General features: G+C 40.5%; 2 protein-coding genes across 3 annotated transcripts in view; one reads left to right on the top strand and one right to left on the bottom strand.

Annotated features, from left to right (window-relative positions):
* The window catches only part of APPL1 (adaptor protein, phosphotyrosine interacting with PH domain and leucine zipper 1), a 30,728-nt gene extending 29,087 nt beyond the window's left edge, over positions 1-1,641 (bottom strand). Inside the window, exon 1 of the mRNA XM_069473727.1 lies at positions 1,515-1,641. Within this exon, the coding sequence (XP_069329828.1) occupies positions 1,515-1,568 (54 nt within the window). The 5' untranslated portion in view covers positions 1,569-1,641. The remainder of the gene's footprint in view (positions 1-1,514) is intronic.
* Positions 1,642-1,884: 243 nt separating this feature from the next.
* Positions 1,885-20,750, top strand: HESX1 (HESX homeobox 1). 2 transcript variants are annotated; one of them, XM_069473731.1, is made up of 6 exons: positions 1,885-1,935; positions 3,163-3,207; positions 18,828-19,096; positions 19,613-19,812; positions 20,087-20,188; positions 20,285-20,750. In XM_069473731.1, the coding sequence occupies exons 3-6, from the start codon at positions 18,940-18,942 to the stop codon at positions 20,381-20,383; spliced, it is 558 nt and encodes a 185-aa protein (XP_069329832.1). In that variant the 5' UTR covers positions 1,885-1,935; positions 3,163-3,207; positions 18,828-18,939; the 3' UTR covers positions 20,384-20,750. The 2 variants fall into 2 exon arrangements, with proteins under 2 accessions (XP_069329832.1, XP_069329833.1); XM_069473732.1 differs by lacking the exons at positions 1,885-1,935; positions 3,163-3,207 and having other exon boundaries at positions 18,742-19,096.
* Positions 20,751-21,885: the final 1,135 nt, after the last annotated feature.

The following is a 21,885-nucleotide window of genomic DNA, read 5'->3' as shown; positions in this document are numbered from 1 at the left end:
AAGCTCAAGAAATTAATCAGATGAGTCAGTTTATCTCTGCCTCAGAAGTCATCGCTAGGGCACTGTGCAATCCATTCTGAGCTGTTTATAGCTTTTATGAGCTATAAAAAACAAGCCAGGTAAGAGAAGAAAGGTAAGGCAACCTGTTGAGTATTACATAATAAAAAAGTAAAATGGCAAAATGCACCTGACCAATACATCCCACAAAGCTTTTGCAAATCACCTGAAACAAATATACTTTTTAACTTTATACTAGGGAAATCATTAAGAAAAATTTGAACCAGCTATACGGCAGTCAAGATAAACCAAAATGTGGGTTTCTCTTTTTGTCAGTATAAGCTGATAAGAGTACATTACCAGTAGACAACTGGCGTATGAAGATAACTTTCAGAATGAAAAAGAACAAATCAATTCTACAATCAGAGCCCCATTTCAACTTGAAAATTAAGACTGGCACAAAATCCATGGCAGAAGTGCCATCCAGGAAAGGGGGATCTAGACTTTTCCTTCCTTTCTTCTTTGGGGGCCATATTAATCTGTAAAGACACATGAAGTATTTCTAAATATTAACTGTATTTCTAACGAAAATACTCCAGAAATTTTTCATTCTAAGTGATATCCAACCAGCAACATCGTCTTAAATCGTTTCAATTAGTGTAAAAGACAGGCTTAGAGATGAAGTTTCTCTATGCATATTGCAGCCCTCCACCAACATCTTTTTTAATATAGCTTCAGTAGTGAAAAAATAGCTTCAGTATTGAAAAAATATCAAATGGTTACATTTTCCAAAACTGTCTTAAGCTAGAACCACCATACCAGTATCATCTCCAACGCACAAAACACAGAACACAGGGCTTTTATTTTGATGAGTTTATTAGGGCCGAGTCTGCAGCGAGCGGCGCCGCAGTTGTGGAGCCGTGAAGGCACGCACCGTCCATCACATGCCGTGCACAGCCCGAGTGACAGCGGCCACAGTCACGGCCACGACACGGGCACACTGGGCAGGGAGAGCGGACGCAGGCTCCAGGACCCGTCACGGGCTTCGCCAACAGCTCTCCACACCCTTCAGCATCTCTCGAAGAAAAACTATGCATTTCCTTCCCTACCTTGCTGAGCCTCGGAAATCATTAGACTACCGGGTTTTCTCCCCTTCTGCATTTTCTCCGAAGAGGTTTTCGGGGAGAAAATTCCACGACCGGGATTTATCACCTCATATCACGGTGATAAAAAACAGCACCTTTCGTCAAATAAAAGGAGACCCGCGCGCGTACGTGACCCCCGGGCCCACGAACGCGGCTGGGACTCCGTCCGCGGCCCTCGGCCCAGCAGCGCGGGCCCACGCGGGCCTGAGGCGGCAGGCCCGGCCTGGGCGGCTCGGGGCGCGGCCCGCGACGGGCGGGAGCACCTGGGCGGCGGAGGCGCCCACCTAGGCCGGGCCGGGCACCTGCGGTGGCCCAGGCCTGGGGTCGGCCCACCGAGGTCTCCCTCGTCGCCAGCCACCCCCCGCGCCTCACCTGCGGGCTGTCCTCCAGCGTCTCCTCGATGGGCAGCTTGTCGATCCCCGGCATCGTGGCGGAGGGAGGGCGGCGGCAGGAGACGCAGCGGCCGCCCACAGCTCCCCGCGCCGGCCCGCCCGCAGCAGCTGACCCGGGCCAGCCCTCTCTTGCAGGCGCGACAGCGGTCCCCGCCCGCACAGCCCTTGCCAGGCGCTGAGCGTCCGCGCGGGAAATCCCGCCCTCTCGGCCTCACTGCCCCGCCTCCCGGAGCGCCCATTGGCTCGTGGCGACGCCCGTCAGCGCTGCGGAGCTGGTCGGGAGGTTCCTTCTCGGCGCCCGGCTCTACAGCAAACGCAGGACGCCGAGGCGTTGGGGGTAGTGGCCGAGACCGCGCTGTCTGCTTTGGGCTAGCGCCTTCCTAGCGCGCGCGCGTTTGGATGTAAGTCGTAGGGGACTGTCTCCATGGTTTGCCGGTGCGGGCAACCAGAGCCTCCAGTGAGGACCACACTGGGGAATTTGGGGAGGTTTTACTTCTCCCGTAACATATTTCATCAGAGACCTTGGGAAAGCCCTACTGCTGGCGCCTTTCTTTAGTTTCCTCAAATTATAACCTTCTCAGCCCTGCCCGAAGCATCCAGTCTTAGTCCCCTCCAGCAAAATGGTGCTGGCTAACTCAGATGTCTAAGAGCCTAAATTGTGTCATTAACAGGGCTTTCTGGAAAATTCGTGGACCATAGACTCGAAATTATTTTTTTGGTCACTTGGATATCAGTATATCCAGTTAAAAACACGTGAGTTTGTTCCCAGTTCATCAGTTTTTACCCGACCTTTCAAGATCAGTCCTTCAGTACTGACGCTGCAAATTCTGGCTTCCATATTTCTTTTCAATCACAATGGCAAACGTCTTTTCAAAATCAGGATACACTGGTTAATTATGTTGGTAACTGATTAGCATTTCTGTTCCATCAAAACTTTTGGAAAAGGCTTTAAATAGCTTCTTCACCTCCTAATTTTATTAATACAATAAAGCGAAGCTCAAAGAAGTTGGGGAATTTGACCGGATGTGGGTTAGAATCCAGTCTTTCCTCCTGCGTCTTCATCCTTTCCCAATCTCACACTGCTTCGTTTATGTCTCTGGAGAGTTATAACAAGCTTTTATCTGCGTACAAAGAAAATAGCAAAATAACCAAATAACAAAATAGCTGTCTTCTGAAAATCTAGCCATTAATCCCACTAATCCATTCTGTTTCCATTCCAGAAATATGAGAGATGCTAAGTAAAGATTATTAGCTGCCTGGTTCCACAGATACGTTGGAACAAATCCAGATACAGTGGAACAAATCCAAATATAGTAACAGGAATGGAAGTTACATACTTTAAACTAAAATACTAGATTTTCTCATGGTGTCTTAAAGGAAAAATAAAGTTATGTTTTCAAAGTTTGATCAGGTAGACTTGCATTGTATGTAGTTTTATAGAATTATCTTTAGTGTTATAATCTTTAAATAAAAGCTCTCCTCTTAGATTGTTTGTCAACTAGTCACTCTCTTGAGGAGTTCTTTAGTTTTTGAGAAAGTTGATTTGGAGTCAGTTCTTATAATGTATTAAGGGTTCCCAGTTGTGTTATGGGTCCTTTATCCTTGATATCTCTTTTCTACTCTGCCAGCACAAGCACCATGCAACCAGGCTGTAAAGAAGGAATACTTTCAAGGTAAGTGAGCTTCTTGGTTGAACTGTGATTTAGATGTTAAAAACAGGAGAAGAAAGGTAATGACAACTGATAAGAATCAGGAGTAAGTGACAAGTGAAAAGGAAGTATAAGAAAGAAGAGTAATTATATGATGTAACTGAGGAGGAGTTACTCAATTAACTTGGCCAAACCAAATAATTCTAATGAAAAATTCTATTAGGTATCTGAATTATCTGGGTGTGGTATTATCATCAAATTAAATGGATTCCTTCTTTGTATATTATGTGCATCTAAACTATTTCTGTAAAGGATTCTCCAAAGGCTATTACATTACCAGAGAGAGGCAAGGAATTCTTGCCAGGCTTAGCTCGTTAAAAACAAAACAAAAACAGGTTAATATTCAGTGGAGGCGGGAGGTAAGTTTAATCAAATTATAAAACTAGAAGGAATCTAGTTTTAACCTTCTATTTGGATCCTCTAGCTTTAGGCCACAACTATATACCCTATTCATCCAAAAATAGCTGTATTTCCTATTTTAAAACATCTCCAAAGCTGCTTTGGGGCATAGTCCCCTTTGATAACCAGTTTAAGTTTAATCAGCCTAAGTTTTGTACAGTTGACCAAACTCAGTTCATTTTAAGCCAATTTCCTTTTATACAGGAAATGAGGCTTGTTCAGAGAATGCCTCAGGGGTTACTGGAGACTCATGTGTGGGTAGTGTAGTAAAAACTTTGGGCAGCTGGTTAATTTTATGGAAGGAAAGTCAGGATTAAACTACATCCACCAAAGACTTCTTTGAGATGTTTCACACGTATAATTCATTGAGACGTTTCACGTATATAATTTACAACAAAAGGACATACAATCTTGTAAAGAGATTTGTTAATTATTAGTCTCCTAAAATTATGTTTGATCTTCTTATAATTAGGTTTTTACATGATACTCCTTGAAGTCTGGTCTGTGGTCTGTAATAGGAAAGAATCCAAAAACCCAAATGACGCTTCTGCTTTACTTTTAAAAATTATCCCTTTAGGTCAGTGGTTTCCAAACTTATGCACACATAAAAATCATCCTGGGAGGTTGTTAGGATACAGATTCCTGATCCCTGCTGGAAGATTTTGATGGAGTATGTCAGAAGTAGGGCTGAGAATCTCCCCCAGATAAGTCTGAAGCAGGTAATCCTCAAATCACGTGTTGAAAAACTATCCAAGATAGAGAATGACCATTTCCCCTTCCCAAATAACCTTGTATTTTAGAAAATTTAAAGAATCAGACATTTAGAAAAAGAATTCTAGGTTCTAGCTGAGAATGGTAAGAGAGACATCATTTCCAGGCAAGAAAGAGCCTGGAAACCACCTACTCACAAATATCCTCTGAAAGACTCCATCAATCTGAAATTTTGGGGAATTCATGCTCCTTTTAAGAACATAATGTACAATGCAAATAATTCTGAAGGTTACCTAATAAATCACTCCTTAGTGGGACTAACTTTAACAGATAATTCAGTTATTTCTTTAACATCCAGCTGAGAAAAAGCAAATTCAAGAGATAGGTATATTAATTGATAATTTAAAACTTGATTCAATTTATCTATTTTAAAACATTAGAACCAGTAGTAGAGTAGGGGGAAGCTTTGGGCAATTGAAGAATAGAACGAAAAATTCTGAGGAGTGGGTTACAAAAACAAGTAGAAGGGCAGAAAAGACCAACTGGTTCTTTACTGTGCCGCTGCAAACCATGATCTCAGTGGTCATGGCTTTGATCTTAACGTTGCTTTTGCTCATTGCCACAGCATCCTTAGAATGCAGGGCAAATTCTGTAGCTTCTACTTTTTTAATTGTAAAGAAAATAAAACCTTATTTCTAGGATAATTGTATATGCTTTTGCTTCTTTTGTGGTTGCCCTGATTCTTTTTTGGAAGAAGAGGACATTAATAAATTAACTTCTTTGATGAGGCCAAGAACTTTTGACACAAAGCGGCATCATTCCCACTTCTGTGGGGAGGTATTACAGATGAGAGCATGGATGTAAACTCTTGGGCATGGGCTATGGAGGCAGCCCACCTGGCTTTGTTTGAGTACTGGCTCCACTGTTTACTAGCTCTGTGACTTTAGTCAAGTTTCTTAACTTCTCTGTGTCTCCATTCCATCATCTGAAAAATGAGGCTTAATTTTTCAGATAAACTTACATTATAGGGTTGTTAATATGATTAATGAGCTTTCAGAGTAGTGCCTAGCACAATAAGCATTCAGTAAAAATTAGCTAATTATCCTTTTCATTATTTACTTTTAAGGCAGCTTTCATTTTCTGCATTTTTCCCTCTTTATCATACCTAAAGAAGCAAGTATTTTCTTTTTTTTTTATTTCAGCTTATTATGTGGGTACAAAAGTTTAGGTTATATATATTTCCCAATCCCCCCCCCCACCCCGAGTCAGAGCTTCAAACGTGTCCATTCCCCAGACAGTGTGCATTGCACCCATTATGTAGGTATATACCCATCCCCTCCCCTCCTACATCTGCCCGACACCCAATTGGTGTTATTCCCAAATGTGCACTTAGGTGATAATCAGGGAAACCAGTTTGCTGGTGAGTACATGTGGTGCTTATTTTTCCATTCTTGGGATACTTCACTTAGTATAATGGGTTCCAACTTAAAGAAGCAAGTATTTTCTAAATCAGAAGATTGTGTTTATTATCTTAGACATTCCTGATGCTATTTTAAACAATATTACCATTGCCCTTGCTAATGTTTTATCACTTTAATTTAGGGGCTTTTGAGGCCAAAACCAAAACTTAAAAATCAATAAATATGTATTTTGGTATTCTGGAGAAAAGGTGTACCAAAACAGCAAGCACTATTACCATATTGAGTTTTTTTGTTTGTTTTTTTGGTGGGAGCTGGAGCTAGGGAGGTAGAAGTTTCCCAGGTTTAAAAGGTCGAAGCCTTCATCACACTCCTATCCCTATAGGAATTCTGGAAGGAACAGACAAGTCAGTGGAGAAGAAATTGCTCTTAGAGAAGTCATTATGTCCCATGACTGTTTAATCATTGAAAACATTTTAATTTTTGCAGAACCACAGAGGGCAGTAAAAAACAGTAACTGAGAATTGATTAAATCAGTACTATTAATATTTATCCCATGGCTAATGCAAATAAGACTCTCAGGGTATTTTGTTTTGTTTTGTTTCGTTTTTTGAGACAGAGTCTCACTCTGTTGCCCAGGCTAGAGTGCCATGGCGTCAGCCTAGCTCACAGCAACCTCAAACTCCTGGGCTCAAGCAATCCTTCTGCCTCTGCCTCCCAAGTAGCTGGGACTACAGGCATGCGCCACCATGCCCAGCTAATTTTTTCTGTATATATTTTTAGTTGTCCAGCTAATTTCTTTCTATTTTTAGTAGAGACGGGGGTCTCGCTCTTGCTCAGGCTGGTCTCGAACTCCTGAACTCAAGCAATCCTCCTGCCTCGGCCTCCCAGAGTGTTAGGATTACAGGCGTGAGCCATATGGCGCCGGGCCTGACTCTCAGGGTTTAATCAGCACATCCTTCCATGAACACTAGATGGCGCCACTAATTTAATTTTGTGATTCAAACTACCCCAGGGAATGACTGTCTCCATTTCACAAATATTTATTGAATAATGAACAAATCATTACAAATCCCTGCCCTTGTGGAGCTACAGTTTAGTAGGTGTGGTGAGGAGAAAGCCAAACAATAAAATATAAACATAGTAAGTAGTATTGGAAGTACAGTATATTAGAAGGTGGTAAATGCTATGGAAAATGAAGCAGGTAAAACAGTAGGGGGCAGCTGCAATTTTAAGTAGCCTTTTCAGGGTGGACTTCATTGAGAAGGTAACATCTGAACAAAAACTTAAAGGTGTCTCAGGAGTGAACCATGGGGACATCTGAGGAGAGAGCATTCCAGGAAGAGGGACCACCAGGGCAGAGGCGTAAGCTCTAAGGCAGGACTGGCAGGAGAAGAGGGAGCCTGGAGAGAGCCTGAGCAGTAGGGGGAGAGGAGGCCAGATCATGCAAAGCCTTGCAGCCTACTGCGAGTACTTTGGCTTTACCTTGACTTTGGACAATAACACCTTTAACAGAGGTGGTGATTTGAAAGAAGTGTTGGGGAATCTGAATGAATTAGTGATATAAGATATCATGAACTACTGGCAAAAATTAACATTGTGTTGAGTAAACTCAGGAGTTTATGAAATACATTGATTCAAAGGAAAAAATTGCATCAGTGAATTGGCTAAATCACACTGACCATACAGGACATAAAGCAATGTCTTAATAACAGAAGACAATGTTTTAATCTAAAAATGAGTATATAGCTTTTCCTCTTCCTTTCCTGAATACCAATTTATCCTAAAGCCATTAGGTGGGGCCAGGTGAACTAGGAGCCTGTGCAGGGTGGGGAAGCCATGGGGACCCACAGGAGGGTGTTGAGTCCAACCTGGGTACGGAGGACATCCTCACAGAGGAGGTGCCTGGTGTGGGGTGTCAGAGCTTGTGCAAGGTAAAGAAGGCATCTGCATGGGGAGTGTCAGCACAAGAAGGGTAAAGAGGGCATTTTGGCAGACAGAGGCAGGATGTTGGGACAAAAGTCAGGTGAGGAGGGCATCTGCCTGAGAGGGCAGTTGGAGCCCAAGCCTGAGGACCTTTTGTAAGGCAGGGGACAGGGGGGAACCGGATGCAGGATTTCAGAACCCAAGGGGTGAGGAAAGTGTCCACCAAGGAGGGCAGCCTGGTGCAGGGTCCCAGAGCCTGCATCTAAGAGCATCCACATAGAGAGGGGCTGGGGCTGGAATGTCAGAGCCCAAGCAGGGAGAGAAGGGCTTTGGCCCACGGGGAGCACCCAGCACTAGCACAGGGTATTGGTGGGGCAAGGAAGGCTTCTGTGTAGCCCAGACGAGGTGTCAGAGCTCAATGAGGAAAGAAGGCATCTCTACAGGTAGGGGATGGTGACAATGGAAGTTTGGTTCCGTACATGGATAGATCAAATAAGTATATTGAAGATAATGGAAACCAGGTTTCTCACTGTCAAAGGGAATTGCAAACATGGAAAAGAAGAAAGTTAAAATGAACCCTGTGGTGCTGGGATTGGAATTAGAGGTATCCATGTGAACTCAGATTTCAGTAAATGTATAGGAATAAATATAGATGTAAATGTGTGCATGTATCACATACATACATTTCTTAGTTCTTTCATTGAGAGAACCTGGGAGCAGAGATACTGCAATAGCAATGAACACACATAAAGCCCAGATCTTGGCTTCCAAACACCATTCTCCATTAAAAAGAACCAGGGCTTCTTGGAGAAATGGCTGACCCTAGGGCTTACAGCATGAAAAGAACAAGGTGTGGCTGGAACATCTTCTTGTGCCAGAAAGTAGAAAATGCTCAAAAATTATGTGTCAAAGGACACAGAAGTCAGCTTGAAGGGGCCTTCCATTGGCATCTGAGCATCACAATAAACAATGAGATTATAACCCATTAAATAAAATAGGGCCGGGCGCGGTGGCTCACGCCTGTAATCCTAGCACTCTGGGAGGCCGAGGCGGGTGGATCGCTCGAGGTCAGGAGTTCGAGACCAGCCTGAGCAAGAGTGAGACCCCGTCTCTACTAAAAATAGAAAGACATTATATGGACAACTAAAAATCTATATAGAAAAAATTAGCCGGGCATAGTGGTGCATGCCTGTAGTCCCAGCTACTCGGGAGGCTGAGGCAGTAGGATCGCTTAAGCCGAGGAGTCTGAGGTTGCTGTGAGCTAGGCTGACGCCACGGCACTCACTCTAGCCTGGGCAACAAAGTGAGACTCTGTCTCAACAAAAAATAAATAAATAAATAAATAAATAAATAAAATAGGAAACAATGAGTCCATACTGATATAAAGGAATGAATAAAAAGAAAATTTGATGAGAAACAGAATATTTATAGAGGTTTACAGTACCTCCTCCACAAAATACTATATAATGAAGAAGAAAAGAGTAAATACAGTGGAGAAGCCTGGCAGACACCATCTAAATCAAATGCTCAAAGGTAAATATTATTAGCAATGGGACAAATCACAGTCTGTGCTGCCTGGTCGGAAATAATAAGAACACAGCATCACTTATGTGACATTCCTGCCAAAGATGCTCAACCTAAACCTAATCATGAGGAAACATCAGATGACTTTAAATGACGGACATTCTACATTCTACAAAGTAACTGACTGTAATCTTCAAAAAAGGTCAAGGTCATGAAGGTAAAGGAAATACTGAGGACCTCTTGCTGATCAGTTAAGACTTAAGAGACACTATTGAAGGCAATGTGTGTTTCTGAACTGGACTCTTGCTGTAAAGGACGTTATTTGGGACAATTGGTGAAACTTGAATGGGGCTAGGTGATTGGATTGTAGTAATGTGATCAATGTAAATTTTCTAACTTTGATGGTTTTATTGTGATTGTGTAGGAGGAAGTCCTTGTTTTCAGGAAAAACACTAAAGTATTCAGGGGCAATGGAGCCTCATGTCAGCAGCTACTCTCAAATAGTTGGAGAGAGGAAAGTTTTTTGTACTAGCAACCTTTATGTAAGTTTGAGATTGTTTCAAAATTAAATAGAACACATTAAAAATCAAAATGAAAACCGATACATAACCGTAATCATGAATTAGAATAGTTAATATGATATATTACTAAATTGTTTATTTCCCTTAAAATTTTTCTGTTTTTGAAGAGAGATTACTAAATAACTGGGGGGGTGTCCTGGCTATAGAAGAGAAGAGATTGTGGGTCCTGGAAGGGGATGAGACCTCTGCACACTCAAAGTAAAATATTCCAAAAATCATTTCTGCTCTTCTCTGCCCCCGCTGTGCAAACAGTATCCACTTTTATGAGGACCTAGACACCGCCAAGAATTCTCAGTTAGTACCTCCATAGAAGAATCCAGTGGTAACCATCACAGCTGCCTTACTTGATTACAAGCTTTTAGAAATATATATTTATTGTAAAATAACTCTAGTGATATGTGAATTGCTGGATTTCTGAAATAATGTTATTTGCAGTGTCTTCTAGTACTAAAATGAACTCATTTAGATTATATGTGTGAGTTGTATGACAATAATATTTACTCTTCTAGACAAAGTTGTTTCCTAAAGTACTTTTAGAATCTTTGCATTCTGCCAGTTTTCACTAAAATTTTACCATCTCATTCTGAAAACTTTATTGTAATTCTGAAGTAATTCAATTTGCCAAATACTTGCTCATTTGTTTATGTAATTAGAAATATAAGTTGCATAGTGTTTTGATTGATAAACCCTTTCCTCTATATTCCCTTCTTAGGTAATGATACAATCATTCACCTGGTCATCTAAGCTAGAAATAAGGGAATCCAGTTAACTTCCTTCCTCTCCCTCCCCTCAGCGGACATATAAGTGCATACACATCCCTACCCCTGATTGGCCTTAAGTTATGTTACTTTTCTCTGACCTTTTCTTGAAACATCCCTGCCTCAAGACATCTCTGAAAAGCCTTCATTCATGATGTTGATAAAGATAATAAATAATAGTAGTTTATATAATGTCTATTAGTGTCAGGCACTATTCCAAGGGCTTTACAGATACTATCCCATTTGATCCTCAATTAGGTGCTATAATTATCCTATTTTATTGCAGAAGAAACAGGCCCAGAGAGACTAAGTATATGCCCAAAGTCACATAGCTAAGAAGAGATGGAGCTGGAATTTAGACCCAGATAATCTGACATCAGGATTGGGCTCTTAACCACTCTTCAGTTCTACTCTGTCTCACTCAAGCAGGTTTGGGCCATTTTCTGTTTAGCCTCTTGTGCCTGTGTCTTTATTTTCTTATAATGTCATTGTGTATATACTTACTGGTGTTCCTAGAAAATTAAGACAATTTTATTATTTACATTTACAAAAAGTAGAGAGAATAATGAATCCATGCACACTCACCCCCTAATTCAATACTTATTAAAATTTTGCAATATTTGCTTCAATTATCTCTTTCTCGGTTTTCTTTCTGTTTTCCTGAAGTATTTTAAAGCACAACCCAGACATCATGAAATTTCACCTGTAAATACTTAAGTAGAATACCGTTTAAAGGACATTTTTCTACTTAACCATAATCACATCATACCTAATAAAATTAACATTCATTACTATCCTCCTGATCATGAGTTTCTTGAGGGCAGAATGATTTCAACTCTATATTCTGAGTACCTAGTGCATTCCCTGGTATATGCTGTTGTTTAATAAATGTTATGATTCAAATGGTTTAAAACCGTAACATTTATCCCCCAGAAACAATGTTCTGAATAACTATCAGCTTCTTGGATTAACTGACAACTCATATTTAATCTACAGTGATTAGATTAAATGGCACTAAAGTCGAGGCCTGAGCCCTTTGGAGCCCTAAATCCTAAACTATTTTATCTTTGAATGTGGAGTCTGGAGCTCAGCCCTGGATTTTCTTGTTCCCACTGTCCATCTGGGGAGACCATAAGAACAAGGGCTAGACTGGGTGGGAGTGTTGATTGGTAAAAATTACTTAGAAGGAAATATGGCAGCATCCACCAAAAAATAATATGCTCTTCAAAGAAATCTTTCCATGGAAATATGACTGCGTGTGTGCTAACATGTATGTAGAAAGTGTTCATTGCCATGTTTGTTATAATAAAAATTGGAGACATGTGTGCTTGTTATCAGGGGTATAGTTCAATAAATTATGATTTATCCACTGGATGTAGTGACAAACAGCTGTTGAAGAAAGAGGTAAAGCCATACATGCTGACACACTGTGTGTGTGTCACTATGGAAGAGGGGACCACACTACAGAATACATGTCTGATTCCATGTGGATAAAAATATGTATGTGTGCATCCTCCTATTAATGTCAAGGTATTTTAAAAAGACAGGCAGGAAAAGCACTGAATTGTTAGTAGTGGGAGCCAGTAAGTTGGGGAGGTGAAAAGGGATAGACATGAAGGAGACTATCATATTTTACTCTGTGTACTGCAGTACCAAATGAATCTTTTAAAAATGAAAATGCATTTATGTTTTGGATGATTTTATATCAAATTTTTATTTATTTATTTATTTATTTTTTTTGAGGCAGAGTCTTGCTTTGTTGCCCGGGCTAGAATGAGTGCCGTGGCGTCAGCCTAGCTTACAGCAACCTCAAACTCCTGGGCTTAAGCAATCCTACTGCCTCAGCCTCCCGAGTAGCTGGGACTACAGGCATGCGCCACCATGCCCGGCTAATTTTTTCTATATATATTTTAGTTGGCCAGATAATTTCTTTCTATTTTTAGTAGAGACGAGGTCTCGCTCTTGCTCAGGCTGGTCTCGAACTCCTGACCTTGAGCGATCCACCCGCCTCGGCCTCCCAGAGTGCTAGGATTACAGGCGTGAGCCACCGCGCCCGGCCTATATCAAATTTTTAAATGAGGGGCTATACGTACGCAAGACACAATACTGTATATAATTTTTATTTATTTATTTATTTTTTTGAGACAGTATCTCACTCTGTCGCCCAGGTTAGAGTGCGGTGGGGTCAGGCTAGGTCACAACAACTTCAAACTCCTGCGCTCAAGCAATCCTCCTGTGTCAGCCTCCCAAGTAGCTGGGACTACAGGCGCAAGCCACCACACCCGGCTAATTTTTTTTGTTTCTATTTTTAGTTGCCCAGCTAATTTTTTTCTATTTTTAGTAGAGACAGGGTCTCGCTGTTGCTCAGGCTGGTCTCGAACTCCTGAGCTCAAGCAATCCACCTGCCTAGGCCTCCCACAGTGCTAGGTTTATAGGCGTGAGCCACTGCGCCCGGCCACAATACTGTATACAATTTTAACTGATTTGAAAATGAAAAATATGGAACTTTACTCTTTTGAGGCTGAAATTTTTTTAAATGTTATAAATAAAGTGAACTTATTCAACAAACCCTTATTTAACATTTCCTGTATGACAGGCACTGTGCTGGGTGCAGAGAGAGAGAGAAGTGTGTATGAAACAGTCCCAACTCTCCTGAACCTCGGAATCACTGGGAAAGATACTGTCTCTAGGAACAACAATAGCAGATGAGGGTCACAGGAACTACAACAGATATGAATTGTTAACATGACTCTTACTAAATTTTAGTTACAGAATGCCATAATGTCTTCTAATTTGTGGATTGCCCTGGAGTGGTACATACATAGTTCACAGAAAACTGGAGTTGTCTTACACATTAAAAAGCAATGGCAAGAATAGTAAACCCTATTTAAGTAAACTTAAATACTAAACAATTATTAATTGTTACGCAGTAGTGTAATAATTAAATTCCATGTCAGGTTTCAAATGTCATCTCTTGCTAGTTCCCATCCATTCATTTATTCACTTATTCAACAACTCTTTGTTGAATGTCTGCCTTGGCATTGTGCTAGGAAACATTGAAGATATTGCAGTAAAAAATAAACTTGCATTTTAGAAAACATTTTATTTTTTTTTTTTTTGAGACAGAGTCTCACTTTGTTGCCCTGGCTAGAGTGAGTGCCGTGGCGTCAGCCTAGCTCACAGCAACCTCAAACTCCTGGGCTTAAGCGATCCTACTGCCTCAGCCTCCCGAGTGGCTGGGACTACAGACATGCACCACCATGCCCGGCTAATTTTTTCTCTATATATTTTTAGTTGTCCATATAATTTCTTTCTATTTTTAGTAGAGACGGGGTCTCGCTCTTGCTCAGGCTGGTCTCGAACTCTTGACCTCGAGCGATCCACCCGCCTCGGCCTCCCAGAGTGCTAGGATTACAGGCGTGAGCCACCGCGCCCGGCCTAGAAAACATTTTAACATTTAAAAATACTGGGCCCTGGCACGATGGCCCACGCCTGTAATCCTAACACTCTGGGAGGCTGAGGTGGGAGGATTGCTTGAGGTCAGGAGTCCAGGACCAGCCTGAGCAAGAGTGAGACTCCCTCTCTACTAAAAATAGAAAAAAAATAGCCAGGTATGGTGGCGCATGCCTGTAGCTCCGGCTACTCAGGAGGCTGAGGCAGGAGGATCCCTTGGGCCCAGGAGTTTGAGGTTGCAGTGAGCTGTGATGACACCACTGCAAAATACTGAAAGTCTCAAATCAGTGTGATTCCTATGCAGAGTTTAAGAGGCACATGTCATTAAAGCTTTGCTTATTGCATTTCTTTCTTATTATGCTGACAGCATAATAATTGTATAGCTGGTTTACAGAAATCTCTGCCAAAACACCTAAGACTTTGGACATTTGTCCCAATGTTAGATATTTGAGTCTTAATCCAGATACACAATTTAAAAATAAATTGTTACCCAAACCTGGGTGGATTTCCAAGTTACTAAAACAAGACAAAACATAAACCTCTCAGTTTTTACTTTATTTTGTACCTATAGATGTTTAAAATATGGACTTTCAACTTTATTATTCCTAAAATCTCTTCAATGTCCATATATCAGACAGTCTTTTATTTCTCATTTCAAAATAAGTGTTGAAAGATAGTGAGGTTATATCATATGCAAGGTTTTCACTTATTTTTCTTAATTGATCAGTACACTTTGATATTTATACTGTGAGATCTTCAGTGAAGATGCCCCAGTGCCTGTTAATTGGTAAAGTCAATACAACAGGGGATTTGGAGACAAAATGTAAGTCAAGGCTCAGCTACTTGCTAGTTAGTGACTTCTGTATATTGCAACTGTATTCAGTTTCTGTTTTATCAGCTATAAAATAGTAGAGGATTTGTGAGAAGATTAAACATGCCAAAATGCTCTAGAAGCTGTAAAGCACTATGGATATTTGATGTTTGCATTACTGTAATATTGTGGCAGATAGGTGGCATTTATTTAATATTAGAAACCAACAGTAGACATTATATTAACAGTGAAACACCATTCTCATGTCAGAAACAAAACAAGGATGTGTTGACTTTTACTGAAATCAGGAGCCATTTTTTGAGCAGAATCGTGACATAAGAGACTTCTGTTTTTAAATGATCCTCTGGCTGCTGTGTTGATAGAAGACCACAGGGGCTCACAGGTGGAAGCAGAGGCCACTAGAGATGCTGCCGCAGCCATCCTTCTCCTTGACCCTTTTCCCTTTCTTGGCTCTGCTGCTGTGTCTCCAGATTTTTCTCCTGCCTTACCAGCTGCTCCTTCCCCAGCACCATTTCTGCCTCAACCTCCAAATGTTGGAGCACCCTAGATGTGGTCCTGAGACCCTTCTTGTACCTAGCACCATTCACTGAGTGATCTTGTACAAACCTATGGCTTTTAAGACCATCTCTTTGCAGGTCGTGCACTAACGCAGAGCTTCAGCACTGAGCTTCTACTGACATATCCAACAGCGACTTGCTATCTGCACTAGAGCTCTTCATTTCTTCCCAAAACTTTCCTCCCCTAGCCCAGGCTTCCACACCCCAGTAAATGGCACTGTATTTGCTCAAGCCAAAAAACAGTCATTGTTAATGCCTCCTTTTTGTTTACCTCCATATCTAATCCATCAGCAAGACATGTTCTTCTACCCCTGAATCAAAGAGCAGTTTCCTCCAGAATGCTGTGAATTAACCTCAAAATCCTCAGTGGCTTAAACAATGAATATTTTTCTCACTCACAGAACTACAGAACTGCAGGTCAGTGGGTATTTGGCTGAGTTTAGCTGGGCTTTGCTGACTTGGTTGGCTGCAGGGTGGAGTGGGGTCTGATGCAGTCCATATGTGTCCATTCTGGGGCTCAGGCTGAAGGACAGCAGCTACCCTAGGGATGATCTCATGGTGATGACAGAAGCCCAAGAGGGCAGACCAGTCATGCTGGCATATTCTGCTCACATAACTTTCTATTGGCTAAAGCCAGTCACACAGACAAACCCAAAGTGAAGAGGTAGAAAGTACACTGTGTCTGCCATGAAGCCACAGCAAGGGGATAGGGATTGGAGAATTGGGACCAAGTGTTCAATTATTCAATCTCCCACAAACTCTTGATGAATTGCACCTCTCTCCAAACCCACTGTTACCCTTTTGTCCAAGGACCATCATCTCTTGCCCCTAAAGAATTGTCTGTATCATCACTACCATATCCTTCACACCTAGAACAATGCCTACCACATAGTGTATGCTCAGTAAATATGTGTTGAATAAATAACTCCCAACTTATCTCTCTGGTTACACTCATTCCCCTCTAATCCCTTTCCATAGAACAGCCAGAGTAAGGTTTTAAAAACATGAATGCTATCATGTCAGTCCCAGCTTAAAACCCTACCCTGGCTTCTCTTTGCACTGGAACTCCTTCTGGTGGCCTTTACGAAGTCCATCCGGTTGTCCAGCCTGGCCTGGTTCCCCAAATGCATCTGGGAGCCAGGCTAACTCCACTCCAGCAACTTCCTTCTTCAACTCAGATATTGCGCTTGCTTTTCAGTTGCAAGAACTTTGTATTTGCTCTTCCTTCTGACTGCAATGCTTTCCTTCAGGCTCTTGGCATGCTGGCTTGCTCATTCTGAGCTTCAGCTAAAGTGTCACCTACCTTGACAGGCCTTCCTCCACGACCACCGCCCACTGTACTTAGTGACCCTTCCCCATTATGCCGCCTCACTGACTGGCACCTTGTTTACTCCTTCCAGTGTATTTATGGCTCTCTGAAATTACCATGTTTTGTTCTTCACTGATCTCTAGCACCTATAGATAGTGTGTGGCACATATGAAGTGCCTTAAAAATATCTGTTGAGTGAATTATGAGAAAATGTTGTCCACACACTTTTAGAGAATTCTTTTTTCCTGCCTTTTATTTTCATCTAGTCATCCGTATTTAAATAGGATTCTGTAAATCCAAATAAAATCAAATCAAGCTGAATAAAAATATTGGAATGTACTTGTTAATATAGAAGAAATTGGGAACTGGAGTTGCTTCAGCATGTGCTGTGACATCCTTGTGCCATGAGCCTGAGACACCAATCTGTGGCAGTGAGGGTCTCAGTGAGGCCTGCCCTGACATCTGCCCGCACCCCAAGCTGCTGCACTGATGATCTATCTTACCTGGCTCATCTCTTTCCTTTTCCCATTCTTTTCCCTGACAGACTAGATAATTTACTTATAATTACGGTTTGTTCCCTGCCGCCACCCTCCCCCCAACCTTGCACCACTTGTGAAGGCAAAATTCCTATTCTATTTTTTCTGGTCCTGAGTCTGAGCTCAACCAATTGTGGAAGGAAGGAAGGAATGTCCAAGGGACAGAAAGAAATCTGGGAAGGTCCTGAGTGCTTGCTCTGCCTCCTAGTCTTCCCAGATTAAAGTCACCTCTCAATATTAAATACAACATCTCCATGAAGTATAAATGCTTACTGGTTTATTCATCCTCAGAATGGTTTCACATGTATATTTATAAACCTATTTATTCTTCTGTGTGCCTGTTGATGTTTTGTGTGAGAGATCCTTTGTTCAGCTGAGAGCTCGCATAAGGAGGGATTTAGCTTAACATTGTGGGATCATGATAGGATACAATCTGATGAAGTTGAGCTCCATCCTGTAGAGGCTATTTCCTCTGTGAGTGGAGACTGCTTTTCCTCTTCCCTGAAGAAAAGTCTGGCAGTTGTTTAAAGCTGAGCCCTTAAATTTATCTTCAGAAAGGTACTAGAAGAAGAGGAGGAGCAGAGTACAAGAACTACAAGTATTATACCTTTTGCGGTGGCGGAGCGGGGGTAGCCACTTCAAAATCCTCCCCAATTAGCAGTTCTACTTTATTTTTAATTTCAAGTTTTTTTAAGGATTGTGAAATTAAAATATTTTGTTCTTGGTTATTTTTCACAAGCTTTATCATCTTCTTAAGCCCCCTGCCCCCTGTCCTATCCCTCAAAAGATCAACACGGGGAAATTTTTCTTTACAAAGTAAGCTATGTTCTTTTTGAAACAAATGTGGTAGGGAGAGAAATTACTCTCCTTAAATAGCCTTGCTTTTAAATTGCTTGGAGGTGTTTACATATGAATCTTCACATAATTGTGGCTCTCTCATTTAAAAGAAAAGATGAAGGAAAGGAATTAGCCCATTAATTATTTAAAATACTTGGTGCAACTGTTCCTATGTATTAATCCAGGCACTTGGAAGACAATTACACTCAGTGTTAATAACGTTGCCAACCTTTTCCAGGATGCTGCACTCCAAATACCATTGTGTTTTCATTGACAACATTCACCATTACATATGCATGTGAAAAACAGGCATTTTCATCAGAATTACTGTAATAGCATTAAGAGATTATTATTTTTTCCAATTTCCTTGAACGAAAATTCACTTAAATTAGATTATTTATTACTTGATTGCTCTCCTGTCTTGCCTGTATGTTTAGGTAACTGGAGTCCGTGAAAGTATAAACTTCAGAATAAAAGGCATGATTTTATACATTAATGATTTCAAATAAAAGAAGAGTGCTACGTTTGTGCATCACTTCTTTCGAGAAAGTTAAGTCTGTGTTCTGCTTAGGAGAGATAACACTTTTTGTCCCTGTAGGTGGCCCCCCTGGTGTAGCCATTAGTTGCTAATTACTTGCAAACAAATAAACAATTAACTCCTTAAGCTGCTGGCTGGGCAAGTGTTCATTGACATGCTAAAACTTTCTAAGACAGGATTTTAATTAGTGACGTTCTAAATCCAGCCCCCTTGTCAGCGGAGCTATAAGGTGAACTGGAGGAAGATCTCAGCCCTGTACACGTGGGGCAGAGCCAGCAGAGAGGCCAGCGCCGTCGCTCTGTGCAGCCCACGAGAGGATGTCTCCCAGCCTTCAGGAAGGTGCTCGACTTGGGGAAAGCAAACCCTCACCCTGCTCCTTTTCAATTGAGAGCATCTTAGGACTGGACCAGAAGAAAGACTGTGTTCCATCAGTGAAACCCCACAGGCCCTGGGCAGACACCTGCAGCACGTCAGGTATGCCACAGCTTAATTTTTTAAACTCCTTGTTATTTCATTGCAGTGTTTAATTTGGCCTTTATTTCATACTACATAGAGAGAAACTGCAGTTTCATTCAATTACATAACTGAAGCATCTAGGACTTTTAACACCTCCAGCTGAGTCCTATGGGAAATAAAAAGAGTATCAGCCTAAGATCCAAGTGGACATAAAGTTCACACACAGGAAATGCCAACAACCTGCTTCTACTTCAGAGGATGTGTGTGTGTGTGTGTGTTTGTCACACCAGATATTTGAAATCTATTTTCAATGAAAAATAAATGACATTTAGAGATCAAAAGGCAGGTTTACCAAGGCAGGATCTTCATTTTTGTATGGTTTTTGGTTTTTGGTTGATGAGGGGGCAGTTCTCTTGTGAAACCCAGAAGAATTCCAATAGGAAGTTAAAGACAAGTTCCAGAGATTACTTCTTATGGAATTTTGGGGAACACAGAATTGGCCATATAAGATAAGGTTTATTTTTCTGTTTTCAGGGAAAGATGGTAACCTGTGTTTACATGTCCCGAGTCTTCCCAATGGGATCGCATTCCCTTGCATCGTGGATCACCCAATGCCAGAAGAAAGAGCTTTGAAATATGAAAATTACTTTTCAGCCTCAGAAAGACTGTCTTTGAAAAGAGAATTGAGTTGGTATAGAGGCCGAAGACCCAGAACTGCTTTTACTCAAAACCAGGTGGGAAGTTTTTCCATCCAATAATGATAATACAAAGGCTTTAACTGACACCCTGTTGAGCAAAAGCCCATTCGTTTTGGGATCTCAGTTTAGAAGCTTTATTAATGAAACAATAGACTATCATATTTTAACAATTTCTAGATAATCATTTTTAAAAAGGCTTTCAGATTAATTGCCAAAGATTTAAATGCAGTTATTTTGCTATAAAAGTTAAAGCGCATTTTCGGGACATACTGAAGATCAACATTTTAAAGAATTATTTCCTTATTCTTAGATTGAAGTGTTGGAAAATGTCTTTAGAGTAAACTGCTATCCTGGCATTGATATCAGAGAAGACTTAGCCCGAAAATTGAATCTAGAGGAAGATAGAATCCAGGTAATTTTCAAATTTAGTTGTTACTCATGCTGATTGAAATATTAAGAATAATAAAATAATGTTTCTGAGACCTATTTTATTTTTCCTTAATTTTAGATTTGGTTCCAAAATCGGCGTGCAAAGCTGAAAAGGTCCCATAGAGAATCACAGTTTATAATGGCGAAAAAAAATTTCAACACAAACTTCCTGGAATAGATAGAAAATTAAACATGTGAAATTATCTTCTAATTGCAGAGCATGACAAATAAATGGAAATATCAAGTGTTGAAAATGTGATTTTTTTTCTTTCCTGCATTTAATCTGAATATTCTCATTTTTTTCTGAAAATATATTGTAAATAATTACTATTATAGCATGGTACATATTCTATTTGGGCACTTTTAGTTACAATAAAGACTTTTCATATATTTTTTAATAAACATTTTCAGAAAAGATGGCTATTTTTTAAGTGAGCGAAGTTAATCTAATAAATTAGTTTGCTAAAATCAATAAACTCATGACTAAGTGATTCTACAAGATTCCATCTACAAAGTATTTGAAGTAAAATAATCTGAAGAACAAAGGTGCAATATGTTTCAATTAAGTTCCTCCAACCACATTTTGAAGCATGATTATGCTTAACTGTATTGTACAATATGATTTATTTTTGAATCTTCAGTTTCTCTTGATTTATGGCATAAAGCAGTGAGAAATTTCTCACCATATATCAAAACAAATCGATATAGCATGCTAGTTTCAAGTTTTTTTAAAAGCAAATTCATTATGCAAGTGGAAATATAAAAGCATCAGCTGTTATATTTATACCATTGGTATTGCATTGTACAAAATAAGCTGCAAATAAACGCAAAGTTAAAAATAGTTTTCTAGTTTATTTAATGCTGTGCTTTATTTTCATTCACTAAAGGGATAATGGTCATCTGGTTTATATCAACCCCAGTTTAATGATTTCCAATCAATTGTATATGTTGTTACAATATTACATTGACTGAGAAGGTAGGATAACTGATCTGCCTTTTCTAAGTGCTCTGACATAATCACTAAATAGTGAGGACACTTTCTAAGTGACAAAAACTATGTGTTTTCATTTCCCATTTTCTCATTGTACCTGCCAATTAAAGATGGGAATAGGGTAAGATGTATGACAAGAAGGGAGTCCTCTCCACTGGAAATCTGGCTATTTGTTTTCCAGTTAATGGAAGTCTTAAGTGGGTGTTGTTTTTTTTTTGAAATATCAGCTTGAGGATTGTGACTTTGTCCACTGGAAGCCATATTTCACCTGTGTCCTTTTGGATTGAATTCTCCGTTGCTTCCCTTTTCTTTTTTTTGCTTTTCTGCTGTTCTTTATCTCTTCCAGTGATGACCAGAGTGGAAGGTTCTCAATGAATTCTTAAATTTATAACCACTATTCTTTTCTGGAATTTTTTTTTTTTTTTACATGTAAAGAACTAGAGGGAGTTTGTGTATTATTTCTGAGGAAAAGCAGCATGACTCAGATTTTACAGCTCTTTAAAATCGTTTACTGAGAGTCCATTTGGGGTAGGGAGCTCTGTGTCCCAACAACCGGTCAGCAGTAAGCTCTGTTTATTCCCACTATTGCTGAGATGGAGGGGGGGGGGAAGGGGAGGAGAAGATGGATAGCAGGGCAGTTAACAGGGAGACCAGAGGCATTAAATGTTTTCCAAGAAAGACTGGGCCAC

The sequence above is a fragment of the Eulemur rufifrons genome, chromosome 7 (genome assembly GCF_041146395.1).
Source record: "Eulemur rufifrons isolate Redbay chromosome 7, OSU_ERuf_1, whole genome shotgun sequence".
Classification (NCBI taxonomy): Eukaryota; Metazoa; Chordata; class Mammalia; order Primates; family Lemuridae; genus Eulemur; species Eulemur rufifrons.
The sequence above is the reverse complement of the archived record's forward strand: the minus strand, read 5'-3'. Positions and strand labels throughout refer to the sequence as shown.

Excerpts from the sequence above, each read along its gene's own strand:
- HESX1 (XM_069473731.1), top strand. The coding sequence starts at position 18,940 with ATGTCTCCCAGCCTTCAGGAAGGTGCTCGACTTGGGGAAAGCAAACCC. Across the intron at positions 19,097-19,612 it reads AGACACCTGCAGCACGTCAG|GGAAAGATGGTAACCTGTGT; the intron begins GTATGCCACAGC and ends TTCTGTTTTCAG. Across the intron at positions 20,189-20,284 it reads TAGAGGAAGATAGAATCCAG|ATTTGGTTCCAAAATCGGCG; the intron begins GTAATTTTCAAA and ends CCTTAATTTTAG.